This window comes from Hyaena hyaena, unplaced genomic scaffold, assembly GCF_003009895.1.
Source record: "Hyaena hyaena isolate Hyena2069 unplaced genomic scaffold, ASM300989v1 scaffold_606, whole genome shotgun sequence".
Taxonomy (NCBI): Eukaryota; Metazoa; Chordata; class Mammalia; order Carnivora; family Hyaenidae; genus Hyaena; species Hyaena hyaena.
The window spans coordinates 155,122-179,360 of NW_024081238.1; the positions used below are offsets into that span (position 1 = coordinate 155,122).

The following is a 24,239-nucleotide window of genomic DNA, read 5'->3' on the forward strand; positions in this document are numbered from 1 at the left end:
ACTCTCTTCTTTTAGGGAGCCAAGATAGGACCTCTACGTACTCATTTATTCACCTCTACATCCCTATCATGAAGTTATCTTTCTTTTGCTTGTATTCTTGCAGTGAGGAAAAGAAAACATTCCTTGAGGAAGTCCTTTTCATCTTTGACCAGTCACAAGGATAGCATATTTCCTGTAAATTAATTTAAATCTAGCAGATATAAGTAATATAAAATGACAGCATAATAATGAAATGAGGTATTTTGTATAATTAGTGGTACGACCTAAGTATTTTACCATACCGTCTAATTTTATGTATCTAAAAAGCTCTGAAGTATAAAGAAGTTGGTGGTGACATCTGTAAATTAAATAAAAAAGTGAAGATTTCTGCATTCTGGACACAAAAATACAGTCATGAAGCTGATCCCCAAACTGCACAGTGTCTGGGACTGCATAGAAGTTTGATGCATTTTAGGAAAACATAAAAATGAAATCTTTCCCAGGTGTCCTTTGTGTTGTGATAAAGCGAGAGGTTAAGAGTTTGGGCCCCAGAGCCTGACTGCCGGGGTTTAAGTGCCACCTCTACCACTGACAGACTGTGACCTTGGGCAAGTTATTCCACTTCATCCCCAAGGCTCAATACTTTCATCTGTAAAATGGGGCTCGTGGTAGTTCCCACTCATACGATCCTTTTGAGCATTAAGATAGTTAATTCATGTGAAGTACTCAGACCAGTGTGTGACTTTGCATAAGCACTATGCTATCCATTACTATTACCATTATTCCCTCCAGTTTTAAGTAGCTCTGGAACAAAGAGACAAGGGTTCTGCATGAAGAAATACCACCTTTGCTTTATTTGCTTAATAGTTCGTACAAATAACTTTCTCCAAATTAGCGTCGTTTTTTCAATCTAGGATTTTCCCCCTTGGAAATATTTTCCCCCTTCCTCTCTTCCTTTTCCAGACATTAAGTCACTCCTTTATTATCTTAAAAAACACTTCGCTCTTTGTTGTGTTTTGCAGAAAGGCGAGCTGATTTCCACCAGCAGCGCTAAGTTTTCCGCAGGCGCTGACGGAAGTTTGTACGTGGTGTCCCCAGGGGGCGAAGAGAGTGGAGAATACGTCTGCACCGCTGCCAACCCAGCTGGCTATGCCACGAGGAAAGTGCAGCTGACCGTCTATGGTGAGAGCCCCTGGAGGAATGTTTTTCTCTGACACTCTCTACTGGTGCCAAGGCTCACATTTCTCATCCAAATCATATTACCAGGGGCTGTACTCCTAAAGTGAACCGCCTTTACAAAAACGCATTTTTACTGCCAACCAACCTCTCCTCTATTTAGATTCTGATTTAAAAGGAAAGTAATTGTATAGCCATTCGGGAAAATGTAACGGTGTTTTCCCGACGAGTGTGCTTATTGCGCCCTGTCGACTTCAGAAACACTAGTATGTTCAAACTCCTGGCAAAGCCAAGCCTCAGTTCTGTCTCGGTTAGCACTTCCGCCTTGAGGGCTTACTTTCACAGATGGGAGACTCTAAAAGGGCAATTCAGCTGATCTCTTCATTAAGTTCTGAAAGGAAGAGCGAAGAAGGGAAACTTTCTGGTCATTTTCCTTTCAGCTCCCACTATAAATGTATTCATGGAAAGCTTCAGATAGGCACCAAAGCTCCGGCATAGATAGCATCGTCTTGTAAATTTGTGAAGAGTAGTAGTCCACATGTGAAGGTAAGTGAAATGTTCTCAATACTATCTCCCTTCCAAAATGTGTGTTTATTGGGGCGCCTGGGTGGCTCAGTCGGTTAAGCATCCGACTTCGGCTCAGGTCATGATCTTACGGTTTGTGGGTTCGAGCCCCGCGTCGGGGTGTGTGCTGACAGCTAGCTCAGAGTCTGGAGCCTGTTTCAGATTCTATATCTCCCACTCTCTGTGACCCTACCCTGCTCACACTGTCTCTCTCTCTCTCTCTCTCTCAGAAATAAATAAAACACTAAAAAATTAAAAAAAAAATGTGTGTTTATTTTAGTAAGACCCAGAGTGATTGGAGACCAACGAGGACTGTCCCAGCATGAGCCTGCTGAGATTTCTGCCCTCGCAGGAGAAGATGTGACGCTTCCATGTGAAGTGAAGAGCTTACCCCCACCCATCATCACCTGGGCCAAAGAGACCCAGCTCATCTCTCCATTCTCTCCAAGGTAGGGGATATGGGATGAACTGGGACACACAAAAACACAGTCTCTTGGGACAGAAGGCTGTGCCTAGTCAGGTTTTCAAAAGTTTCAAGAAATAACTTTTAAATTTGAGATAATTCACACATACATCTGAGCCTACAGGAAATATTTATACCTTCTAAATCTTTTCTTCCTTCCTTGCTTCCTTCCTTCCTTCCTTCCTCTCTTTCTTTTAATTTTATTTTATTTTTGAGAGAGGGAGATAGAGAGCAAATGGTAGAAGGGCGGTGGCGGGGGGGGAGGGACAGAGGATCTCTGCTGTGCTGGCAGCAGAGAGCCCAATGCGGGACTTGAACTCACGAACCATGAGATCATGACCTGAGCCGAAGTCAGATGCTTAACCAACTGAGCCACCCAGGGGCCCCTAAATGTTTCTTTAATTTTAGGAATGCCAATACCCAGCTTTGACAAAATTGCCCATGGGTGCATATGTAAGGTAGTTATTAAAATGGAGCATATTTGTATACAGATTTGTGTTAGCACGAGGGCATAGTACATGCAGAATCTCATTAATCCGGGAGGAGCAGTAGAAAACAGTAAGTACTCTCATGCCTAAGATTTGACTCTCTTTAGACACTTTTGTAAAAATCTTCTTGATGAAACCCTTATACACATAAAGGCCCACCGAGACAATCAATTTGATAAGCTACGTGACATGGAAAGCAGAATGCCAGAGCTTTTGAGAGTACTACCTTTGTCACCATGCAAGTATGAGTTTCAATTGACCTCCACCACGTAAAGCTTGCCTGAAACTTTTGGTGATTTTTTTTCAAAGGCCCTTTGAACTTTAGATTTCATATTTATAAAATGGATATATTACTTACCTGAACGGCATATATAAGATAATGTATATGCCACATCCCCTGTCTCCCAAGGAATAGTAGCAATTACTGTTTTAGCTCAATGTCATGCCAGAAGTTACTGGTAGAATAAGAGCTATAGTCTCCAGGGGCGCCTGGGTGGCTTAGTCGGTTAAGCGTCTGACTTTCGCTTAGGTCATGATCTCACGGTTCGTGGGTTCGGGCCCCGCATTGGGCTCTGTGCCGACTGCCAGCTCAGAGCCTGGAGCCTGTTTCAGAGTCTGTGATTCCCTTTCTCTCTGACCCTCCCCTGCTCACTCTGTCTCTCTCTCTCTCTCTCTCTCCTAGAAATAAATAAAAACATTAAAAAAAAAAAAAAAGAGCTATAGTCTCCAGCTATGTCTGTTAGACTTACTGGTATATAGTCATGAAGCTATAAATCCATGCTATTGTCGTTTCCCTACCCACTGGTGAGGGGGAAAAAAACGATTAAGAACCACTTTACATAACATTACTATTTTTTTTGAAAAATATGTGCTTTAGATATTTTTGAATGACAGGAATACCATGTTACAGATAAACTTGAAGTTTCATTGTTTTCCTCCCCACTTTTCTCCCTTCCCAAGGGGCAAATAATGCAAGCAGATGTCCTGTGCATGCGATGCATGCATTCTTAAACAGTATGCAATCGTGTTTTCTGTAGTTTTCATTTCGATTTATGTGTCTGTTTTGAATTTGCCACGTAACATCTTATATATTATTATTCTACTTGCTTTATTAAGTCAATATTCATTTTTATACATACGGATTTGCTTTATTCATTTAAAAAATTTTTAATGTTTATTTTTGAGAGAGAAAGACAGAGCACAAGTGGGGGAGGGGCAGAGAAAGAAGGAGACACAGGATCCTAAGCAGGCTCCAGGCTCTGAGCTGTCAGCACAGAGCCCGGCGCAGGGCTCGAACTCACGAGCCATGAGATCATAACCTGGAGCCAAAGTTAGACGCTGAACTGACTGAGCCACACAGGCACCCTGCTTTATTCATTTTTGACTACTGTATACATATTCTCCATTCTGTTTGTACATTTCCCAGTGTACAGACATTCAGGGTTTTGCTTGTTTGGGTTTGGTTTATTTTATAAACAAGGCTCTTGAGTGAGTATCTTCACATATGTCTCTTCATACACACATGCATGAGTTTCTTTAGGATCAGCCTAGAACTATAGCTTCAGGTCGGAATGAATTTTTACTTTCAACTCTGGAGACAATGCTAAATTGCTCTCCAAAGAGACGCTACTGATTTACCTTTCTACCATGAGAATGTAAGTGCCACTATTTCCCCATTATAATCAGTGCATGGCGTTTAGGGACTTAAACATTTTTGTTGGTTAGATGGGTGTATCTTGCAGCTTTGAGTTTTCATGTGACTGACTGCCAGGGAACCAACAATGCTTTCACTTTTTTCTTGACCGTTGTTTCATCTGTGACTTGCCTCTTTAGATCTGCTGCACAGACTTATGGTGACTGGTTTATCTTTTTCTTGTTGAATGTAGAAATTTGGTCTGTTTTCTTAATAAGAATCCTTTGTATGTTGCATGTGTTGAAAATATCTTTTCTCAGACCACTGCAAGGCTTTTAATGTATAATGTCTGATTATACAGAATTTTACATTTTTTTATGTAGCTCAGGGCATTAATCTATTGTTTTTAAGATTTGTACTTTATGGGGTGCCTGGGTGGCTCAGTCGCTTAAGCTCTGACGTGGTTTTTTAATTTAAAACTTTTCCAAGACCATCGTCTAGTGGTTCTTTGCATTAAATTACTCTGCTCCCTGTGGGGTACCTGGGTGGCTCAGTTGGGTAAGCATCCAACTTCAGTTCAAGTTGTGATCTCATGATACGTGAGTTCAAACCCTGCCTCAGGCTCTGCGCTGACAGTGAGGAGCCTGCTTGGGATTCTCTCTCTCCTCCTCTGTCTGTCTCAGTTCTGTCTCTCTGTCTCTTTCTCTCTCTCTCTTAAAGTTAATAATAAACTTAAAAAAATGATATGTACTTTATGAAGAATATGTACATATCTTCTAGTGTTTTATTCTAATATTTTAAGTTTGTTTTTCACATTTTTTACTTTAATCCATCTGAATTTTTATGTTGTGTCTAGTATTAGGTAGTGCTTGATCTTTATTTATTTCTTTTTCCCATGTGGAGAACAGTTGCCCATCATTTTTGAATAATCAGTCCTTTCCTTGATCTTTGTGATATCACCTCAATTATTATATGTTACATGTTGGATTCTCCTCTGTGCTTCTTTCTTTTGGGGAGACTTATGTCCTTAACTATTTGTTCATTTTTCTGTCTCTGGGCCAGTAGAACACTTTGAACAGGTCCATCTAGCCTTCTCCCCTTAAAGCTATTTCAATACAGTAAACATAATAACATTTTTATATGTGGATCTAGTTCACCAAACCACATTATCGTCCTGTAGGATAAATATACTCAATATATTTTTAAGAATTACATGTGTACTTCTTTTGCTTTTATTTTAACACACAAAATTTTTTTTTTATAAATAGTTTATTGTCAAATTAGTTTCCACATAACACCCAGTGCTCATCCCCACAAGTGCCCTCCTCCATGCCCATCCCCCCTCCCCCCCACATCCATCAGTCCTCAGTTTTTGTCAGCATTCAAGAGTCTCTCATGGTTTGCCTCTCTCCCTTTCCCTCACCATTTCCCCCCTTCTCCTCCCCCTTGGTCCTCAGTTAAGTTCCTCCTAATCCTCCTATACGTGCAAACATATGATATTTGTCCTTCTCTGCCTGACTTATTTCGCTCAGCATAACACCCTCAAGGTCCATCCATGTTGCTACACTTGGCCAGATTTCATTCTTTCTCATTGCCATGTAGTATTCCATCGTATAGATAAACCACATCTTCTTGATCCATTTGTCCGTTGATGGACACTTAGGCTCTTTCCATGTTTTGGCTATTGTGGAGAGTGCTGCTATGAACACTGGGGTACATGTGCTCCTATGCATCAGCATTTCTGTATCCCTTGGGTAAATTCCTAGCAGTGCTATTGCTGGGTCCTAGGGGAGTTCTATTGTTAGTTTCCTGAGGAACCTCCACACTGTTTTCCAGAGGGGCTGCACCAGTTTACATTCCCACCAACAATGTAGGAGGGTGCCCGTTTCTCCACGTCCTCGTCAGCATCTAGAGTTCTCTGATTTGCTCATTTTAGCCACTCTGACTGGCGTAACACACCAAATTTTTTAATGAAGCATTGAAAAAGAAATAATAAGATTCAAAATATAGTCAAAATTTACCAAAATATATATTTGCTATGTATAGTTACAAGTTAATAAAGCAGAGAGATGTACAGTTTTTTGATCATTTCAGACCATTAGGTTAGATCTAAGGGTAAAAAAAAAATCCGATTTTGTGTTTGCAAGAATATCAGACAGAATACACAATATAATTGTGAAAATCCCCGAGTTTTAAGGTGTATAAAAATATAGATGGGAGAATGGTTTCAAAAACTGCTTGCCTAGTAATGATTTCACCCTGAAGGGCAGCTGCATCGGGGATATGTAAATTCTCATGTTCTATGATCTACCATGTGGCTTCTTTCTTTCAGGCACACATTCCTCCCTTCTGGTTCAATGAAGATCATTGAGACTCGTGTTTCAGACAGTGGAATGTATCTTTGCGTTGCCACAAATATTGCTGGGAATGTGACTCAGTCTGTTAAGTTAAATGTCCATGGTGAGTTTTGAAATGAGGGCATATAATATCTTTGTGCTGGCCACAGGAAAACCCATCATGCAAGTTTCTTTGACAGTTAATCCCCGAATTGTATATAGAGTAATTAGAGAAAAATATTTCTCAAATTGGAGACTTGTCATTTTCTTTCACTTACTCTGGAAAGTTTATCTGCCATCTATAAACAACTTGTCCCCTTTTCCTCAAATGAACAGTATTAAAATTTTGGTTTTCAATTTTACTAAATGTCCACAGTCACTTATGACTACTTTCAATACACAGCAAAAAGAAAATGTGTTTAGACTTATGGCTTTTTGTAGAAGTGACTGTGAGTTATCAAAGAAGAATTTACTAGTATTTATATGGTCATTTTCCATTTTCAAAGAATTCAGCAACTGAAAACATTCTGCTTCCTGGGACTCTAACTTTTTAAAAGCTTTCTAGTTAATCTGTTTGATTCCCTCAGTTTATCATGGTCTGTCTAAATACTTATTTATTCAACACATGCTTATTGAGTACATGCTCTGTCAGGCATTTGTATAGGGAGGTGCCAGGTATTCAAATATCAGAAAAAGATTTTCTCAGATGGTATTGACCGAATTTCATTGTCAGATCAATCGCTATACTAGAGTCCTGTTAACAATGGGATTTGAAATAGTTATCTCATTTACGAACTCTAAGGCATCTTGGGCATATTATCTAACCTCTCTTACCTTTAGTTTTTCTCTTTCTTAAAACGATGATAACAATTCTGTCAAAATTATAAGGTTGACCTAAGTGACAACCTTTAGAATGTATTGGTCAAATACTAAGTTAGAAAAAAAGGGGGGCACCTGGGTGGCTCAGTCGGTTAAGTCTCCGACTTTGGCTCAGGGCATGATCTCACTATTTGTGAGTTCAAGCCCCACATCGGGCTCTGTGCTGACAGGTCAGAGCCTGGAGCCTGCTTCAGATTCTGTATCTCCCTCTCTCTCAGCCCCTTCCCCACTCGTGCTTTGTCTCTCTCTCTCTCTCTCTCTCTCTCTCTAACATAAATAAAACATAAAAAATAGTTAAAAAAAAAAAAAAGAAAAAAGGACAGAGGAATGGGGCTTTTGAGGGATATAAGGTCCATAAATTCTAACTGTATAATGTAAGTCAATACATTATTGTAATATGTATAATGTAAGTCTACAGTGCGTAACGCGTGTATTTGGAATCCACTTGTTACAGGAGGGTGGGAGAGATACTAGTCCTTGTCTCACAGAGTCAAAGAATGAATTCTCAAGGACAACAGAGAGTGAGCAAAGCGATTAAGTTTATTGAGGGGAAGTAGAAAGCTCTCAGGAGTGAGAGGGGTCCCAACTGGTAGCCGCTGAAGATTTCTGTCCCAGAGTTTTTACTGGGACCTTATCAGAACGTTTGTGAGACTTCATGGATGGCACCTAGCTTGGGGAGGTTCGGAACAGGTTCATCTTCTCTGTTTTCCCAAACTCCGCTGCCACTGGTGTTTTCTCAGCCTCCCATTTGCAGCAGCAGCCTGCCTCCCTGAGGCTCTTAATCTCTCCCTGCCTAATGTTAAGCCTTTCCCTGGTCACAATAATATTAGCAGTGTTTCCAATAAATTATCTCATTTAAATTTCTAAAGGAAGGTACATAAAGACAAGACATAGAGACTCAGTTTGATTTTCCTCTCTGAAATTTGCAAAGGCTTTTATGAGAAACTTTTTTTTTTTTTTTAATGAGAAGCTTCTCTTGCTGTCTGGCTAAACCTTCCACAAAGAGAACAAAAATTAGGAGTACATGAAGAGAAATGCTTTTTCTTTTACTCACTTATATTATAGAAATCATCTAGACTGCCTTTTAAAGGAGTCTTAAGCTTTAAGTTATTTATAAATTACAGGAAACCTAACATTTTTACATACTTGTTTCTTCTTCAAGTTTGGCATGAGGGGTTTTAGATTTATTATTTCCCATAATCTTTGCAGTGTACTGATATTGATTAGGTTGTTTGGCCTGGATTATCGAGGAAACAGGCTTCAGGAAATTCACTGACTTGCTCAAGATCACACATCTAGTTAATGGCCTGAGCCTGGGTCCAAATCCTGAGATCGTGTCTCTTTTTAATGCTGCCTCTTGGTAAAGAGTTTTCATTTAAACTGAGAAAAGGAAAGAATTTGTTTAAAGTTGGATTATAGGGGCGCCTGAGTGGCTCCGTTGGTTGAGCATCTGACTTCAGCTCATGTCATGATCAATTTATGATCTTGGGGTTCGTGGGTTCAGGCCACGTGTCAGGCTCTGTGCTAACAGCTCAGAGCCTGGAGCCTGCTTCAGGTTCTGTGTCTGCTCTTTCCTTGCTTGCTCTCTCTCTCTCTCTCTCTCTCTCTCAAAAAAATAAATAAATAAATGTTAAAAGCATTTTTAATTGGATTATTAATGCTCATTTGTTTCTAGTTCCTCCAAAGATACAGCGTGGTCCTAAACTAATGAAAGTCCAAGTTGGTCAAAGAGTGGACATTCCGTGCAATGCTCAAGGGACGCCTCTTCCTGTAATCACCTGGTTTAAAGATGGAAGCGCCATGCTGGTTGATGGAGGGCAGAATATTATCAGTTCAGATGGAACTTTAAGCATCGACCAAGCCATGCTCTCTGACACCGGCATATATACATGTGTGGCCACTAATATAGCAGGCAGTGATGAGTCGGAAATAACCCTATATGTCCAAGGTGATTTAGGGCATAGGAAAATATAAGTATGGTGGAGGTGGGGGGAGTGGGGAAAAATCCCTGGAGTCTATACAAGATATATAATCTTGGATAGTCTTGGATCACTTTTGGAAGATTTCTATAACTTTTATGACTTTCAAAGTCAAGAAAAGAGAACAATTCTAGAAAGAAGTGAAACCATACTATTACTAAACCTGCAGCCATTTTTGTATGTTTACTTTTGAAAATGAAGTTCCCATGGATGATGTCAATAATGGAAACAATCCTAGATAAGTACCCCACCCACTAGTTTTGGTTTGGGAGAAATTGTGAACAGAGTGCACTGGAGTAAGATTTCACCTTATACTGGTAGCATGCACTCAATATTGACCCCTAAAAATCTAGATCTGCTGTTTCCCCTAATGATGTCGGCTTTGTTTTGAGGCTTTAAGGATCAATATTTATTCCTTCAAACAACAAATATTTATCAAGCTCCTGCCAGGGGTCTTTCATATCCTAGGCAATGAGGAGAAAGTAGTGAGAAAAGTAAAGCACCAGCTGTCATAAGCTGTTCTACTGTGAATAGGCAGAAAACAAGCAAATAAACAAGACGTACAGATTGTGAGAAGTGCTGTGTAGAAAATTAGAATAGGGTGATGCTCTCAGCAGTTTACTACTTTAGACTGCATTGTCAGGTAGGACTTCTCTGAGGAGTTATACCTGGTGTGAGATCCGTTGACTAGAAAGAACCAGCCATATGGAAATTAAGGGGAAGAGCATTCCTGACAGAGAGAATGACCGTGGAAAGACAAGAAGAAAAGATAAGGAGGTATCGTATTTAGCATAGTACTAAGTACACAGTAACTTAACTGCTCCATTGCGATTTTGGATGGGCGGCTAGCGCACTGCTGGAGAGCTTATCCAGATCATTCATTCATTCGGCAGACTTTACTGAATGCTTATGTTTACGCTTCAATGGGAGAGATAGATATTTACAAGATAATCTCATAAACAAAAACTGGCTAATGCTGTCATGAAATGGTAGAAGATGTATAAGAGTTTTTAAAGAAAGACAAATCAAAGAAGGTTTTCAAGGCTTGGGACATACAAGTTGAGATTTGAAGAAGGAATAGAAGTATATTAGGTGGTGGGCAAATATGCAGTTGGGTGGGGTGGAGTGGTGAGAGCCTTCCAGGAGAAGGATGTAGAATGTGAAGAAGAGGAAATGTGGCATTTGGATACACTGGCATAAATCAGTAAATCAATCAATAAAGGCCAGCTGGCCACATTTTAGACTGAGTGTTGAGTGACATGTGGTAAAGCTGGACACACAGTCATGGGCCAGATTATCTGAGATCTAGGAACCTAGGTTAACCAAGATCTAGCAATCTAGATTAAGGAGTTTAGACTTTATTCTGTGTGCAGTGAAAAGACTCAGAGGGGTTGTCACTGGGAAATGATGTGTTGGGTTTAGATTTTAAAAGGTCACTCTTTGGGGAGAGAATGGTTTGGCTAGAGAAGGTGAAGAGAAACAGCTGGAGGCTACTGAAATAGCTCAGACAAAATATGATAGTAGCTGGACTGGGGGAAAGAAGACAATGGACTCAAAAAATAATTAGAAGAGGAAATCATCAGGAAAGGTGACCAATTGGATATAGGGAGTGAAGGAGATAGAGGACTCAAGAAAGACTCCCAAATTTCTTCAGGAAATGGATGGATAGTGAGGGTGTTCAGGGAGATTGGATTCACTGATAAGGTATACTGAAGGAAGAACAGGTGTGAGACGTTATCCTACAGCCAAAATGAATACAAGTAATGATTCTCATCAGGGAAGCACCAAAATGATATTTGCAGTTCAGAGAGAATAGTCTAAGGACTCTGTAGATTATGAGTCCAAAGGGGAACGCGTTTGAAAAAAGGATTCCATTAAGAAGCCTATTAAAGTAATTTCAGCAAGAGAAGTGAGGGTTTGAATCAGCAGTGATCTTAGGGATGGAGGAAGATGCAGGTATGTGATGAACATATGGCGCTATATGATTGGATATGGAAGTCAGGAGTAAGGGAGGAAAACATAAGAAGAATGGGTGAAGCATGACACCTTAACTGAGGGAACAAAGGAAACACAGAAGGATTGTGGGAGGCACAAAATAGTAAATTTGGAGGGTGGGGACATTTTTTGAGTTTTAGATCCCTAGGTCACATCCCTAGAAATACCGGGCAGCTAGAAACATGTATCACATTTAAAAGAGGAATCAGGAAAGAGAGCAGTTCACCAATGTACCTGGTTGGTAATGCCTCAGGAGAGCTTGATACTGCTTAAGGACAACCTGTGATAATGCATTTATGTTTCTAATAGAACCGCCTACACTGGAAGATCTAGAACCTCCATATAACACTCCATTCCAAGAAAGAGTGGCCAACCAGCGAATCGCATTTCCATGTCCCGCAAAAGGTGTGTAGTACTTGGACATACGGGCATTGGCATAAAGTTATATTATTTTAGAATTCTTTGTTGAACCCAAACATCATTATAAAAAGATTCACTTTTAGTCCTTATTATAACATTTGGGCATAATAGCAATTAATCTCTGTTTTATTTTTTAATCCTTCTTTTAAATAACAGCTCTTTGAAGAAGTATTTTTCCCCTACACATATTTTATTTGCTTCAATGGAAAGACCTGCTATTTCAAACTTGTTTTATCTAGTATCTTTCCCATTTAGTTTATGCTACTTCTGTTATTTCTAACAAGATTTGGCTTTAAAATGTGGCACCCAGAGGGGTGCCTAGGTGGCTAGGTCAGTTAAGTGTCCAACTTTGGCTCAGGTCATGTCTCACAGTCCGTGGGTTCAAGCCCCACATTGGACTCAATGCTGACAGCTCAGAGCCTGAAACCTGTTTGAGATTCTGTGTCTCCCTCTCTCTCCGCCCCTCCACTGTTCACACTCTGCCTCTCTCTCTCTCAAAAATAAAAATAAACATTAAAAAAGTTAAAAAATAATACAGTAGCTAGGTACTTTATCATTATCTTTTGCAACAAATTTCATCATGTCCATGATTGTTCTTTCTACCATTTACCATTTATTTTTTATGTCTTTATTTTGAGAGACAGAGACAGAGAGTGAGTGGGGGAAGGTCAGAGAGAGAGAGAAAGAGAGACACACAGAATCTGAAGCAGGCTCCAGGCTCTGAGCTGTCAGCACAGAGCCCAACGTGAGGCTCGAACCCACAGACCGTGAGATCATGACCTGAGCCGAAGTCGGATGCTTAACCAACTGAGCCACCCAGGTGCCCCTCCCATTTTAAAAAATAATTTAAAAAATAAAAACAAAAGAAGTTAAAGACAGGGGCGCCTGGGTGACTCAGTCGGTTAACTGTCCGACTTCATCTCAGAGCATGATCTCACGGTTCGTGGGTTCGAGCCCTGCGTCGGGCTCTGTGCTGACATCTAGCTCAGAGCCTGGAGCCTGTTTCAGATTCTGTGTCTCCTCCTCTCTCTGACCCTCCCCGTTCACGCTGTGTGTGTGTCTCTCTCTCTCAGAAATAAATAAAACATTTTATATAAAAAAAAAGTTAAAGATAATGCAACTTCTTTTGCTTGTTCCTTTAATTTTTCATCTATTAGCCTGACAAATATTCACTGAGAAGTCTGACCGAAACCCATAAAGGAATGAGCAGGATGTAAAGAAATGAGGAAATGATTATACCCCTTTTTTCTTTGACAACATAGACAGACAACTGCAGACCATCAGCTCACCTTCTCTTTCTCATCAGTCAGCCTTTTACTGTCCGTGCATTGAAACAGGCCAATCCTTTTGTTTTATTTTTTCTCATAAATATGACTTTCATAGCTGCTTTTATAAGTCTTTTAGCCTTAATGACACACTATAGATTCTGTCATTCTTTTGTACTTATCTTGGATTATATACCATTACTTTAATATTTTTTATTACCCATTAATATAAGATTATTAATGATGTGCAGTCATATTAATTTAATGTGCTTTTAAAATTTTTATAGATATCAGGTAAATTTTAAAAGTACTTTGAGGGGCGTCTGGGTGGCTGAGTCAGTTAAGCATCTGACTTCGGCTCAGGTCATGCTCTCACGGTTCATGGGTTCGAGCCCCGCGTTGGGCTCTGTGCTGACCGCTAGCTCAGAGCCTGGAGCCTGCTTCAGATTCTGTGTCTCCCTCTCTCTCTCTGACCCTCCCATGCTCATGCTGTCTCTCTCTCTCAGAAATAAAATAAAACATTAAAAAAATTAAAATAAAATAAAAATAAAAGTACTTTGAATAGTGCCTGACACGTTGTCTGCTAAATAAATATATTCTTAATGCAGAATTAATGTCTGTCTATTTCCAATATGTGCTTTTGGCTCGATTATGTACTTCAAGAATGTTTTATCATTTTATGCATAAGCACATCACTTCCATTTACTCTTTGGTCATAAATAAATCTAGGAAATCAGTCCTATTCTCTTCTTTCCCAACGTTCAGTATAAGAAGTCAAGAATTGTTCCTATTGTCCTATGTTTAACAGCATGAGATCACCAGATATGTGTGGGTAGTAGATTCCTCATCTCTACTATATCAGGACTCTTAAAAATGTGAATTATAGGGGCGCCTGGGTGGCTCAGTTGGTTAAACATCCGACTTTGGCTCAGGTCATGATCTCATGGTCTGGGAGTTCAAGTCCTGTGTTGAGCTCTGTGCTGACAGCTTGGAGCCTGAAGCCAGTTTCAGATTCTCTTTCTCTCTTTCTCCCTCCCTCCCTCTCTCTCTTTCTCTGTCTCTCTCTCAAAAATAAAGATTTAAAAAAAAAATTTTAATTTGAATTGTATAGCATCACTTCTACATATCATGTATGAGCTCTATTTGATTGGGCAATTTTTATGTTGTATTCCTGTGATAGTCTCTTGCTTTCTGTTCTTCATTTATTTTCATCCCTGAGCTCTTCCATTTGATTAATATAGTTTTTCCCCCACTAATGACCATGAACTTACTCAAGAAAATGCTTTGGTTTGCTTAATGTGTTCTGAATGCCTTGATAAAAACAACTTGTGTAAACTCTACACTAGAGATCATAGGTCTCTTAAGACTGACCAGGAATTAGAGGCCTTAAATACCAATCTCTTTGACATTTCACTCCAGGAGAAATATCTTAAGAGTAGCATAGTGCCTTAGTTTACAAATTATAGTCATAACAAAATGTTTATCTCCCCTCAGTATATTTGGTATGTTGTAATGATTCCTAATTTTATTTAAAATATTACAAAGCTATGTTTACTTATTTAGGTACCCCCAAACCGACCATCAGATGGATATGGAACGGTAGAGAGCTGACAGGCAGAGAGCCTGGGATCTCTATCTTGGAAGATGGAGCATTGTTGGTCATTGCTTCTGTTACATCCTATGACAATGGGGAGTATATCTGTGTGGCAGTCAATGAAGCTGGAACCACAGAAAAAAAATATAACCTCAAAGTCCATGGTAAACATAGATAAAAATGCCAAAATCATATCATTGAACATGTGACACTTTCAAATGTTTACATATATGTTAATATCTTAATGTATTATTATTTAATATTAATGTGAATAGAATGTTATCAAACAGAAAACTGATAATCTTGATTGCACTGATTAATTGATTGATGGATTGATTTAAAATTCCATGTAAGTTTTTCACTGTGACTTTATTCAAAATTCAATGGTAGAAAAGTCAGAAGTCTCATGGCCTAGCTAAGCTATCTACTTATCGTCCCTAGGGCAAAGAAATTTATTAGCTTTTGTGCATATATGTGTGTGTATATTTTCCCAAGATATTTTATACATAACAAGAAAATATGAATATATATTTTATTCTTTTATGTATAAAAAAGTAAACATATAGGAGAACACTGTATCCATGACTCTACACTTGTCTATTTTACTAACATATCTATCTTGGGGATTATTCAGTATTCCTAACCCTTATTTATACTTACATGGCATCTCACTGGCTCTGCCATGATTTCCTTAACCTTCACTTATCACTACATGATAAACATGTAGGTGCTACCAGTTGTTTGTTAGTATAAGTGACACTTTACTGAAATACTTGTACATTTGTCATTTTGCATCAGTCTCAAGTTGCGTTCATTTTAAAATTTCATGGAGGTGCCTGGATGGCTCAGTCAGTTGACTGCCCCACTCTTGATTTCAGCTCTGGTCATGATCCCACGGTCATGGGATCAAGCCTTGCATCAGGCTCCACGTGGAACCTGCTTGAGATTCTACACCCCCCCCCCCCCGCCGTGGCCCCTCTCCTCGTGCAGTCTCTCTAAAATATATACATGCATGCATACAATTTCATGGATATTGGCTTTCACAGTCACTGGGCAATATGCACTTCCATCAGTGAAGTAGTGAGTCCCACGTATCTTAAGTAAGACCCTAGGAGTTTGCATTTTGAGTGGTATGTGGAATAACTAGGCTCTTCCTTAAATGTATCCTAAGTTTTACCTTTACTGCAAAGCTCTGAACTGACAGTTAAAGTAAAAATTTAATGAGTTACTTATAAATATATGGGTTGAGATATTTCACTTTATGTTAAGGAATGTCCTTAAACTATGCCCAGACTTTCTAGCTATCACATATCTCAGAATTTGCTTTCTAAAGGCCTGTGTAAAGAAGCTTCATAAATAATATTTATTATAAAATTATCTAGCCATGACTTCTCTCTTTTTGTAGTTCCTCCAGTAATTAAAGATGAAGAACAAGTAACAAATGTATCTGTGTTGGTCAATCACCTGGCCAGTCTCTTTTGTGAAGTTGAAGGTACTCCTTCTCCCATCATTATGTGGTACAAAGACAATGTCCAGGTAAATGAAGACATCAAAGTGTGCATAACTCCTTGCCTTTGTCTCTGAAATAAACCATTCAGATGTGACTTTCTCATTAATAATGATATATAATTTTACATCAATTCTTAATTATGCATTTGTATTAGGATTGGAAGTAACACTGACTATTTTGGCCTTTGAAGGTGACTGAAAGCAGCAGTACTCAGATTGTGAACAATGGAAAGATATTAAAGCTCTTCAGAGCCACTCCAGAGGATGCAGGAAGATATTCTTGCAAAGCAGTTAATATTGCAGGCACTTCTCAGAAGTATTTTAACATCGATGTGCTCGGTAAGGGAAATGATCTTTTAAAAAAAACCACCAGTTTTCAGGGGCACCTGGGTGGCTTAGTCGGTTAAGCTTCTGACTCTTGGTTTCGGCTCAGGTCATGACCTCAGGGTTCTTGAGATCTATCCGCACACTGGGCTCTGTGCTGACGGTGCCAAACCAGTTTAAGATTCTCTCTCTCCTCTCTGCCCCTCCCCCACTTGTGCTCACTCTCTCTCACTCAAACTAAATAAATAAACTTAAAAAAAAAAAAAAACTCCAGTTTTCAGATGCATTTCTTATAATTGGATGGAGCTGGGAAAGAGCAAAGAGATAAAAAAATAAATTGATAAGAGAGATAGAATTTGTTTCCTCTCCATTATTTTGTCTTTAATATTGGTTAACCAGAATCATGTGATATAGAATGTTTTAAGTTACTGATTACCATACAGAGATGTCTGTGGGTATTTGGTGCTGTCTTATACATAAAAGAGTAAATTACTACTCTTGTCAATTTCTCCTGTTAGGTAGGCAGGAAATTCTCTAGGCAGTAACTATACAGGACAATGCAGACTAAAACTCATTAATGCTCTTGACATCTGAAGCTGCTTGGTTGTAACTTGAACTGGAGAAGGTAGCAAATGCTCCTTACCCTGCCTTCTAATTAATTCTTATAACTAAATCGCCTCTGCCCTGATTCTAATTAAGAGGGGATAATTCTGAGTGTGGGTAGAATTGGGGTATAAATTCGATTATACGACATTTATAAAATTTTAATGGTAATCATAAATTTAAACTTTAGTTTATGAAATTATATTTGCCAATTAAAGTTTGCTTTATGATAAAATGACTTCCTCCCTTTTCAATATTTTGTTCATCAAAATGGTCATATGTTCGTCAGTCTGGGGTGGAAGTGAAGTCTGGGAATAATGCTGCATTCAAATTACCATTTTTAAACTGCTTTAGCGTAAAAATAATCCCTCTCATTAGTTTTCTCAGAGCCTGAAGTACTTTTCATTTTCTCTAATTATTCTTTTTTTTTCTATCTAATTATTCTTATTAAGTACAGACTGTAACAAACAACGAAATAATCTTTCTATCATTAGTCTCATTGTTATTATTTCTCTCGGCACTCATTTACTTTTAATTCTATGTGCTGATGACTCCCCAAATTTTTATTTCCAGCTCAGACTCCTTCTACGAGCTCTTAGAATATATATCTCATCTTTCTCTAAGTGTCTTGACTTTAATGTCTTAGTGGCATATCAAACAGAAAGGTCTCAATGAATATCTGTTCTGCTCACCTTCAGTGATGCCCTTGACAGCACCCCCATCCACCCGCTCGCCTCTGCTAGAGCCTGGTACTCATCCTTTCTACCTTCCCCTCCCCAGCTTAATAAATCTATCTGCATCCTGTGAAGTTCACTTCCTAATCCAGTGTTGAACTATCTACTTCCTTCCATTTCCAACTGTGAAAGTATCATCATTTATAAACTGAATTAAAGTAGCCTCTGAACTTCTCCCCTTCATCCACTCTTTGTCACCGAAATCCACTCTTCATTCCCCAGCAAATGTGATCTCAGAGCACAAATCTGATCATACCCCTCCTCTACTGAGAGAGCTACTTGGGTGGCTGGTCACTGCTCTGAAGATGAAGACCAAACATCTTAACATGATATGAAAGGAGAGGACTTCAGAGTCTGGGAAGTGTACAGGAATTCTTCACTATTTGGATAATTCAGAGAATAAAAACTATCATAATCTTTTTCATATTATGTCCCCTATCCAGTTGTAGCCTAGAGGCTCTTTAAAAGAAACCAGGGTAATATACTTTAAACAGCACTATACTGTAATATGTCAGTTTTGAATCTTATAAGATTAATATTGATTATGTCATTCATTTTCCAAAATGTACAGCAGTAGTCAATTGCACTTTATGAGCTTCACTGCTCACTTATATTCCCAACTCTTTTTGTACATGGGTTTACTTCTACTCAAAATGAGCTAGGTCTAATCAACCATAATTCTTGCAGGTAATTATCCTGCTAGCAAATTTTTTATGAATATGTTCCTATATTTAAATTTAACATTTGGGTGTATCCATAAATGCAATCTGAAAGGTATTTTTATGTGATATTTTATTTGCAGTATTAAGATGTTATTGAAATACTGTGGAAATCATTGATAATCTGTTCTCCCTCCCCCCACTCTTCTTTGGTAAATCATAGATTTTCATGATAAAATGTCTCTGTTCAAGTTCCTCCCAGCATAATAGGTGCCAACTCCCCAAATGAAGTCTCCGTTGTCCTCAACCATGACATTGCCCTTGAATGCCAAGTCAAAGGTGCTCCCTTCCCCGTTATTCACTGGTTCAAAGATGGCAAGTGAGTACCGTTTCTCTATTTGTGGCAAGGGTCCAGTTGATAGAAAATAGATGTGTATATGCATGTGGACTTCCTCCCTTTTAATTATTTTAACCACATAAATATTATTAAATGAACATGAAGGAAAACAATATTGTTGAGAAATGTTCTCATCAAAGTCTCATAATACTGTTCATTCTTATGATTTATAAGACTATAAATGCTGGGAACTTATTTTAGAAACATAGAGGAACTCAAATTTATTGGACACCAAATATTCTACCCATAGGCTCAGAATAAAAAATGAAAAATGCAAGATCCAAATGCAGAGAAAAGTTTGCTTTTATATGGGATTATTTGAATTATAAGAAAATTTGTTTATGACAAGATGAATACTTAAGCTAGTCCTATAAATGGACAGAAAGAAACAATCACAAAGGAGCAATTAGATTATTTCCCAGCCTTCAAGTTCAAGGGCTATTGAGGTTTGCCCACAATGATATGGTTGCACTGATTTGTATTGTTCATGAGAGCTCATTTCTCACAGCCTGGTCTCAATTTGAGTATCATTATGGTTTCTGAGAGTACTGGTCTAAGGCTTAGGTAGCAAAGAGTAAAGACTTGCATTGTATAAAATAAAGTGTTGTGTGCAAACTTTTAGTAAATCAGTAAAAATGACAACATAGAAAAATGCATGGAGGATATAATCAGCAATTTAAAAATATTCAATTAAACAATAGCTGTATTAAAAGATGCTCTAGAGAGTATTATACTAAGCAAAATAAGTCAAGAAAGGACAAATACCATATGATTTCATGCGTATGTGGAACAAAACAGGTGAGGGGCGTTTGGGTGGCTTGGTAGGTTAAACGTCCAACTTCAGCTCAGGTCATGATCTCACAGCTTTTGAGTTTGAGTCCCGCATCAGGCTCTGTGCTGACCTCAGAGCCTGGCGCCTGCTTTGGATTCTGTGTCTCCCACTCTCTTTGCCCCTCTCCTGCTTTCACCCTGTCTCTCTCAAAAATAAATAAACATTAAAAGAAAAAAGAAATAAAACAGGTGAGCATAGGGGGAGAAAAGAAAGGCAAACCATAAGGGAGATTCTTACCAGAGAACAGCCTGAGGGTCGCTGGAGGGGAGCCATAGGACTGGGTTAAATGGGTGATGGGTATGAAGGAGGGCCCTTGTGACAAGCACTGGGTGTTATATGTAAGTACTGAATCTGTAAATCCTACACGTGAAACACATATTACACTGTATGTTAACAAACTGGAGTTTAAATAAAAACTTGGAAGAAAAAGAAAAAAGATGCTCACTGTCAATAATTCGGAGCATGGAAACGAAAATAACATGAATTTTGTTTTTCACAGATCAGGTTGGCAAAACAAATAAATAAAGGTTCAAACATGTCAAATGTTGGAGAAAATGTGGGAAATAAATTAGTACTCTGAAAGGCAATTTGTTGATATCTATTAAAATTTGAAGGCCCATATGCTGTAATGTGGGAGATACACTTTCAGGATCTAGGAGGGAGAAGAGTTCATGTACATCCACTCCAGGGCGGTCACGAAAATAGGTAATATTCCCTGCAACACTGTGGTAGCAGAAAAGTGGAAACTGCTTAATTCCTAATATTCGGAGATGAGGAGGTAATTTACAGCATAGTCATATTTTGAAACACCGTGTAGCAATTAAAAAGAGTAAGATCAAGCTATAGGTATCAAAAATATCTCTACAGCTATTGTCAGGTAAAAAGAGAAAGTAGAACAAAGCAATACCATTTACACATAAGAACCAAATTCTTTCGGGAAGACATTTAAGGGTGAAAATGTTTAGGAAAAAAAACTTGTGAAAGAATGCAAACCAAACTTATGATGATGAGATATCTAGAGAGAAAATTCACATTAGGGATAATAAATCAAGCAGACCTTTTCTTATTATAATACTTACTTTTTGTTTAAATTTTTATATTACTTCCATAATTAATGATCAATAAAAGTTTTAAAGTTACTTAAATTTGAGTAACATTATCAAGTGTTCACTTTTTAAAAACAGTTAAAATTCATTAAACCAAGGTACTTTATTCTCTTAGCTTTTGGGAGCTTCCTACAAAGTGACATACCAAGAAATCTAAAGGATGCCACCACAGAAAATTAAATGTGTTTGCATTTAATCCCATAGTCTGAAGGATTAAGAGGCTTCTAATCCAGCAGTGCATCTAGTTATTTATCATGAGCTTAGTCACTGCACATTTTTTACAAACTAGCTATAGGTATTACTGAAAGAACATCAGTGGATTTTAAAGGTCTGACTCTTAAGGGACACCTGGGTGGCTCAGTCGGTGCTGACAGCTCAGAGCCTGAGCCTGCTTCAGATTCTGTGTCTCCCTCTGTCTCTCTGTCCCTCCCCCAGTCGCTCCCTCTCTCTCTCTCTCTCCCTCCCTTTCAAAAATGAATAAACATTAAAAAAAGGTATGAATCTTAGGATATTATAGACTTCCCATGATGTTCAAGTATTACATAAAGCTGCTACCAGTTATGTAAAGTGAGCATTTTATAAGTGTTCAATAAATGACTCTGCATAGTAGGAAAAGACTTCCTTAACAACTGTATATGAGTTGCTTTAGACATAAGCATCTTTCAGTACTTAGGATTATAAAAGCATTCATATTTACTACAATATCTATCTACTTTTTAGAAAAGCTGGCATGATCATTGCCTTAGTAAGTAATAACCATTCTATTGTGAATACTTTTCCAGGTGTTATTACGATATTGGTTTAAAAATCATATTCCTTGGCCTCAAGCTCCTGTACTCTTAGTTTTACTTTATGAAATGATGATAGAAATTTTGGCTATGAAAACAAATAAAAAATGAAGAAGGAAAAGAAGGAAGAGGAGAACGAAGGGGAGGAATGAAAGAAACAGTGAAACATTACCAGCTTTCTATTAATATTTAACAAATAAGTGTGAAATGAGGAAACCTTTCGTCTGAAAATAATCATTATCTAACTTTCATTAATGAAGTGCTTTAATAATTCCATTTTTCTGAATAGAAGTACTAATCATATCATTGTTTACATTTTTAGATTCGTAAAGAAAAAAACTTTGTTTCATATTTTTAACCTCCTAGGACTTAATAATTTTTGTTGTGATTAATAAGAGAGGAAATATAGGAAAATAAAAATGGACCCATGAAATGAAATTCATTTTTTCTAGGCCTTTATTTTTGGGAGACCCTAATATCGAACTTCTAGACGGGGGACAAGTTTTACGTTTAAAGAATACACGAAGAAGTGACAAGGGTCGCTACCAGTGTGCTGTGTCTAATGCAGCTGGCAAACAAGCCAAGGACATAAAACTGACAGTCTATAGTAAGTGTGATTTTCTTATGCTTGTTTTGTTATTATCAGTGCCCACTATTATTGAAAAGCAGGGTTTAATGTTAACTGTTCTTTTATTCGATGCTGAATAATTTGGACTGCAACTTACGTTAGAGGAAAGAGCCTAGTTTTTATGTTTTAGACTAGAACATTACATCCAATTTTAAGGTATTTTGTCATTAAGTATGGATTTCTTGGAGAGTTCTAGTGATTTTCCGATGGCGTCAGGTGACCTCAAGAGGTCCGGTGTTTCCTAATTGATTAGTATATAATAAGCCAAATGTCTAAATCCTTAAAAGGCTTAAAAAAAAAAAAAAAAAAAACACCCAGAGGGGCACCTGGGTGGCTTAGTTGGTTAAGCATCTGACTTCAGCTCAGGTCATGATCTTACAGTCTGTGGGTTTGGGCCCCATGTCGGGCTCTGTGCTGACAGCTCAGAGCCTGGAGCCTGCTTCAGATTCTGTGTCTCCCTTTCTCTCTGCCCTTGCCCTGCTCACACTCTGTCTCTCTCTTAAAATAAAATAAAGACATAAACAAATTAAAAATTAAAAAATTTTTTAAAAACCAGAAACCTCTAAAACAAATTGAGAAACAGGAATTGAATGAAGCCAATGTTATGCAAACCATTCAGTTGTTCTGTTTTCAAACCATCTTGGTCTTTATTCTAGGCAGATGGTGACATTTTAAATGCCTTATGTTTGTGTCCCTATTTTCTTCCAGCTAAGTTCCTACCAGAGAACTCGGCCCTCATATCACTAAAAGTCTCAATTTTCCCTGAGGCAAGTGAATTCCAAGATCATTTAATTTTTTTTACACACATGAACATTATATTGCAGGCACAAGAAATTACCCAGTAATTCAATAGGCCAGCATGCTTATTACTGCACTAATTTCTGTCTCTCCACAGGATATGACACTCAAAAGTTTAGATACTTCAGGAATGTCACCTCTTTACAGGATCTTCCCAATCCAATCAGTCATGCAGCCGCTATTACGTTCTCCAAGTTTATTTTCTTCATAACACATATCACTGTCTCATAGATTATTGCTTAATTATGGATTTATTTACCTATTGGTTTCCAAGGCAAGCTAAACTTCATAAGAACAGGGCCTAGTTTTGTATGTTCCCTATTTTAATGTCTGATAAACAGTAGCTCTCAAGAAATGTTTGCTAATAACCAAATGAATGGTCCAGTGATGTACTGTCCAATACAGCGACCGCTAGCCACACGAGGCTGCTGAGCACTGGAAGTGTGGTTAGTTCAAGTTGAGACAAGCTGTAAATATAAAATATAGTCCAGATAGCAAAGACTTAATATGAAATATAATGTAAGACATCTAATTAATAATTTTACATTGATTACATCTGAAATAATATTCTATATATTTATATATATATTAGGCTAAATTAAATATATTATTAAAACTAATTTCCTCTGTTTATATTCAATTTTTTTGGTGTGAGTACTAGAAAAGTTTTTATTATATAGATGGCCACCATTATATTTCTATTGGACAGCACTGATCTAATCATTGATAAGAACTTGGGCTTCTGAGACAGGCAGACTTCTGTTGAGATCCAGTTTCTGTCACTCACTAGCTTTATGACTTTGGACAAATTGCCTACCCCTCTGATCTTCAGTTTCCTCATCTGTAAAATGGGGATAATAATAATACCTACTTAACAGTGTTATTGTGAGGATCAAAAGCTAGATACCTTACTGGGTTACCTGGCTTATAGTGAGAGTTTCATAAATGTTATTCATTTTTCATTATTTACTTAGTGATTGTATTGGCTTACTAGTTTGACTTCTATATAACTTCACTGAATTGCAATTTTCCCTTTTTGAATGTTAGGTAAAGTTTGAGTAGCTCTCTTGAATCAAAGAGATTTTATTTA

At 38.1% G+C, this 24,239-nt stretch overlaps 1 protein-coding gene across 1 annotated transcript in view; it reads left to right on the forward strand.

Moving 5' to 3' along the window:
• The window catches only part of HMCN1 (hemicentin 1), a gene marked incomplete at its 5' end in the record, with an annotated part of 345,453 nt that overhangs the window by 133,195 nt on the left and 188,019 nt on the right, over positions 1 to 24,239 (forward strand). Inside the window, 10 exons of the mRNA XM_039257197.1 lie at positions 1,002 to 1,161; positions 2,000 to 2,168; positions 6,636 to 6,763; positions 9,194 to 9,466; positions 11,802 to 11,897; positions 14,741 to 14,935; positions 16,177 to 16,307; positions 16,472 to 16,619; positions 18,853 to 18,979; positions 22,176 to 22,330. Of these exons, the coding sequence (XP_039113128.1) occupies positions 1,002 to 1,161; positions 2,000 to 2,168; positions 6,636 to 6,763; positions 9,194 to 9,466; positions 11,802 to 11,897; positions 14,741 to 14,935; positions 16,177 to 16,307; positions 16,472 to 16,619; positions 18,853 to 18,979; positions 22,176 to 22,330 (1,582 nt within the window). The remainder of the gene's footprint in view (positions 1 to 1,001; positions 1,162 to 1,999; positions 2,169 to 6,635; positions 6,764 to 9,193; positions 9,467 to 11,801; positions 11,898 to 14,740; positions 14,936 to 16,176; positions 16,308 to 16,471; positions 16,620 to 18,852; positions 18,980 to 22,175; positions 22,331 to 24,239) is intronic.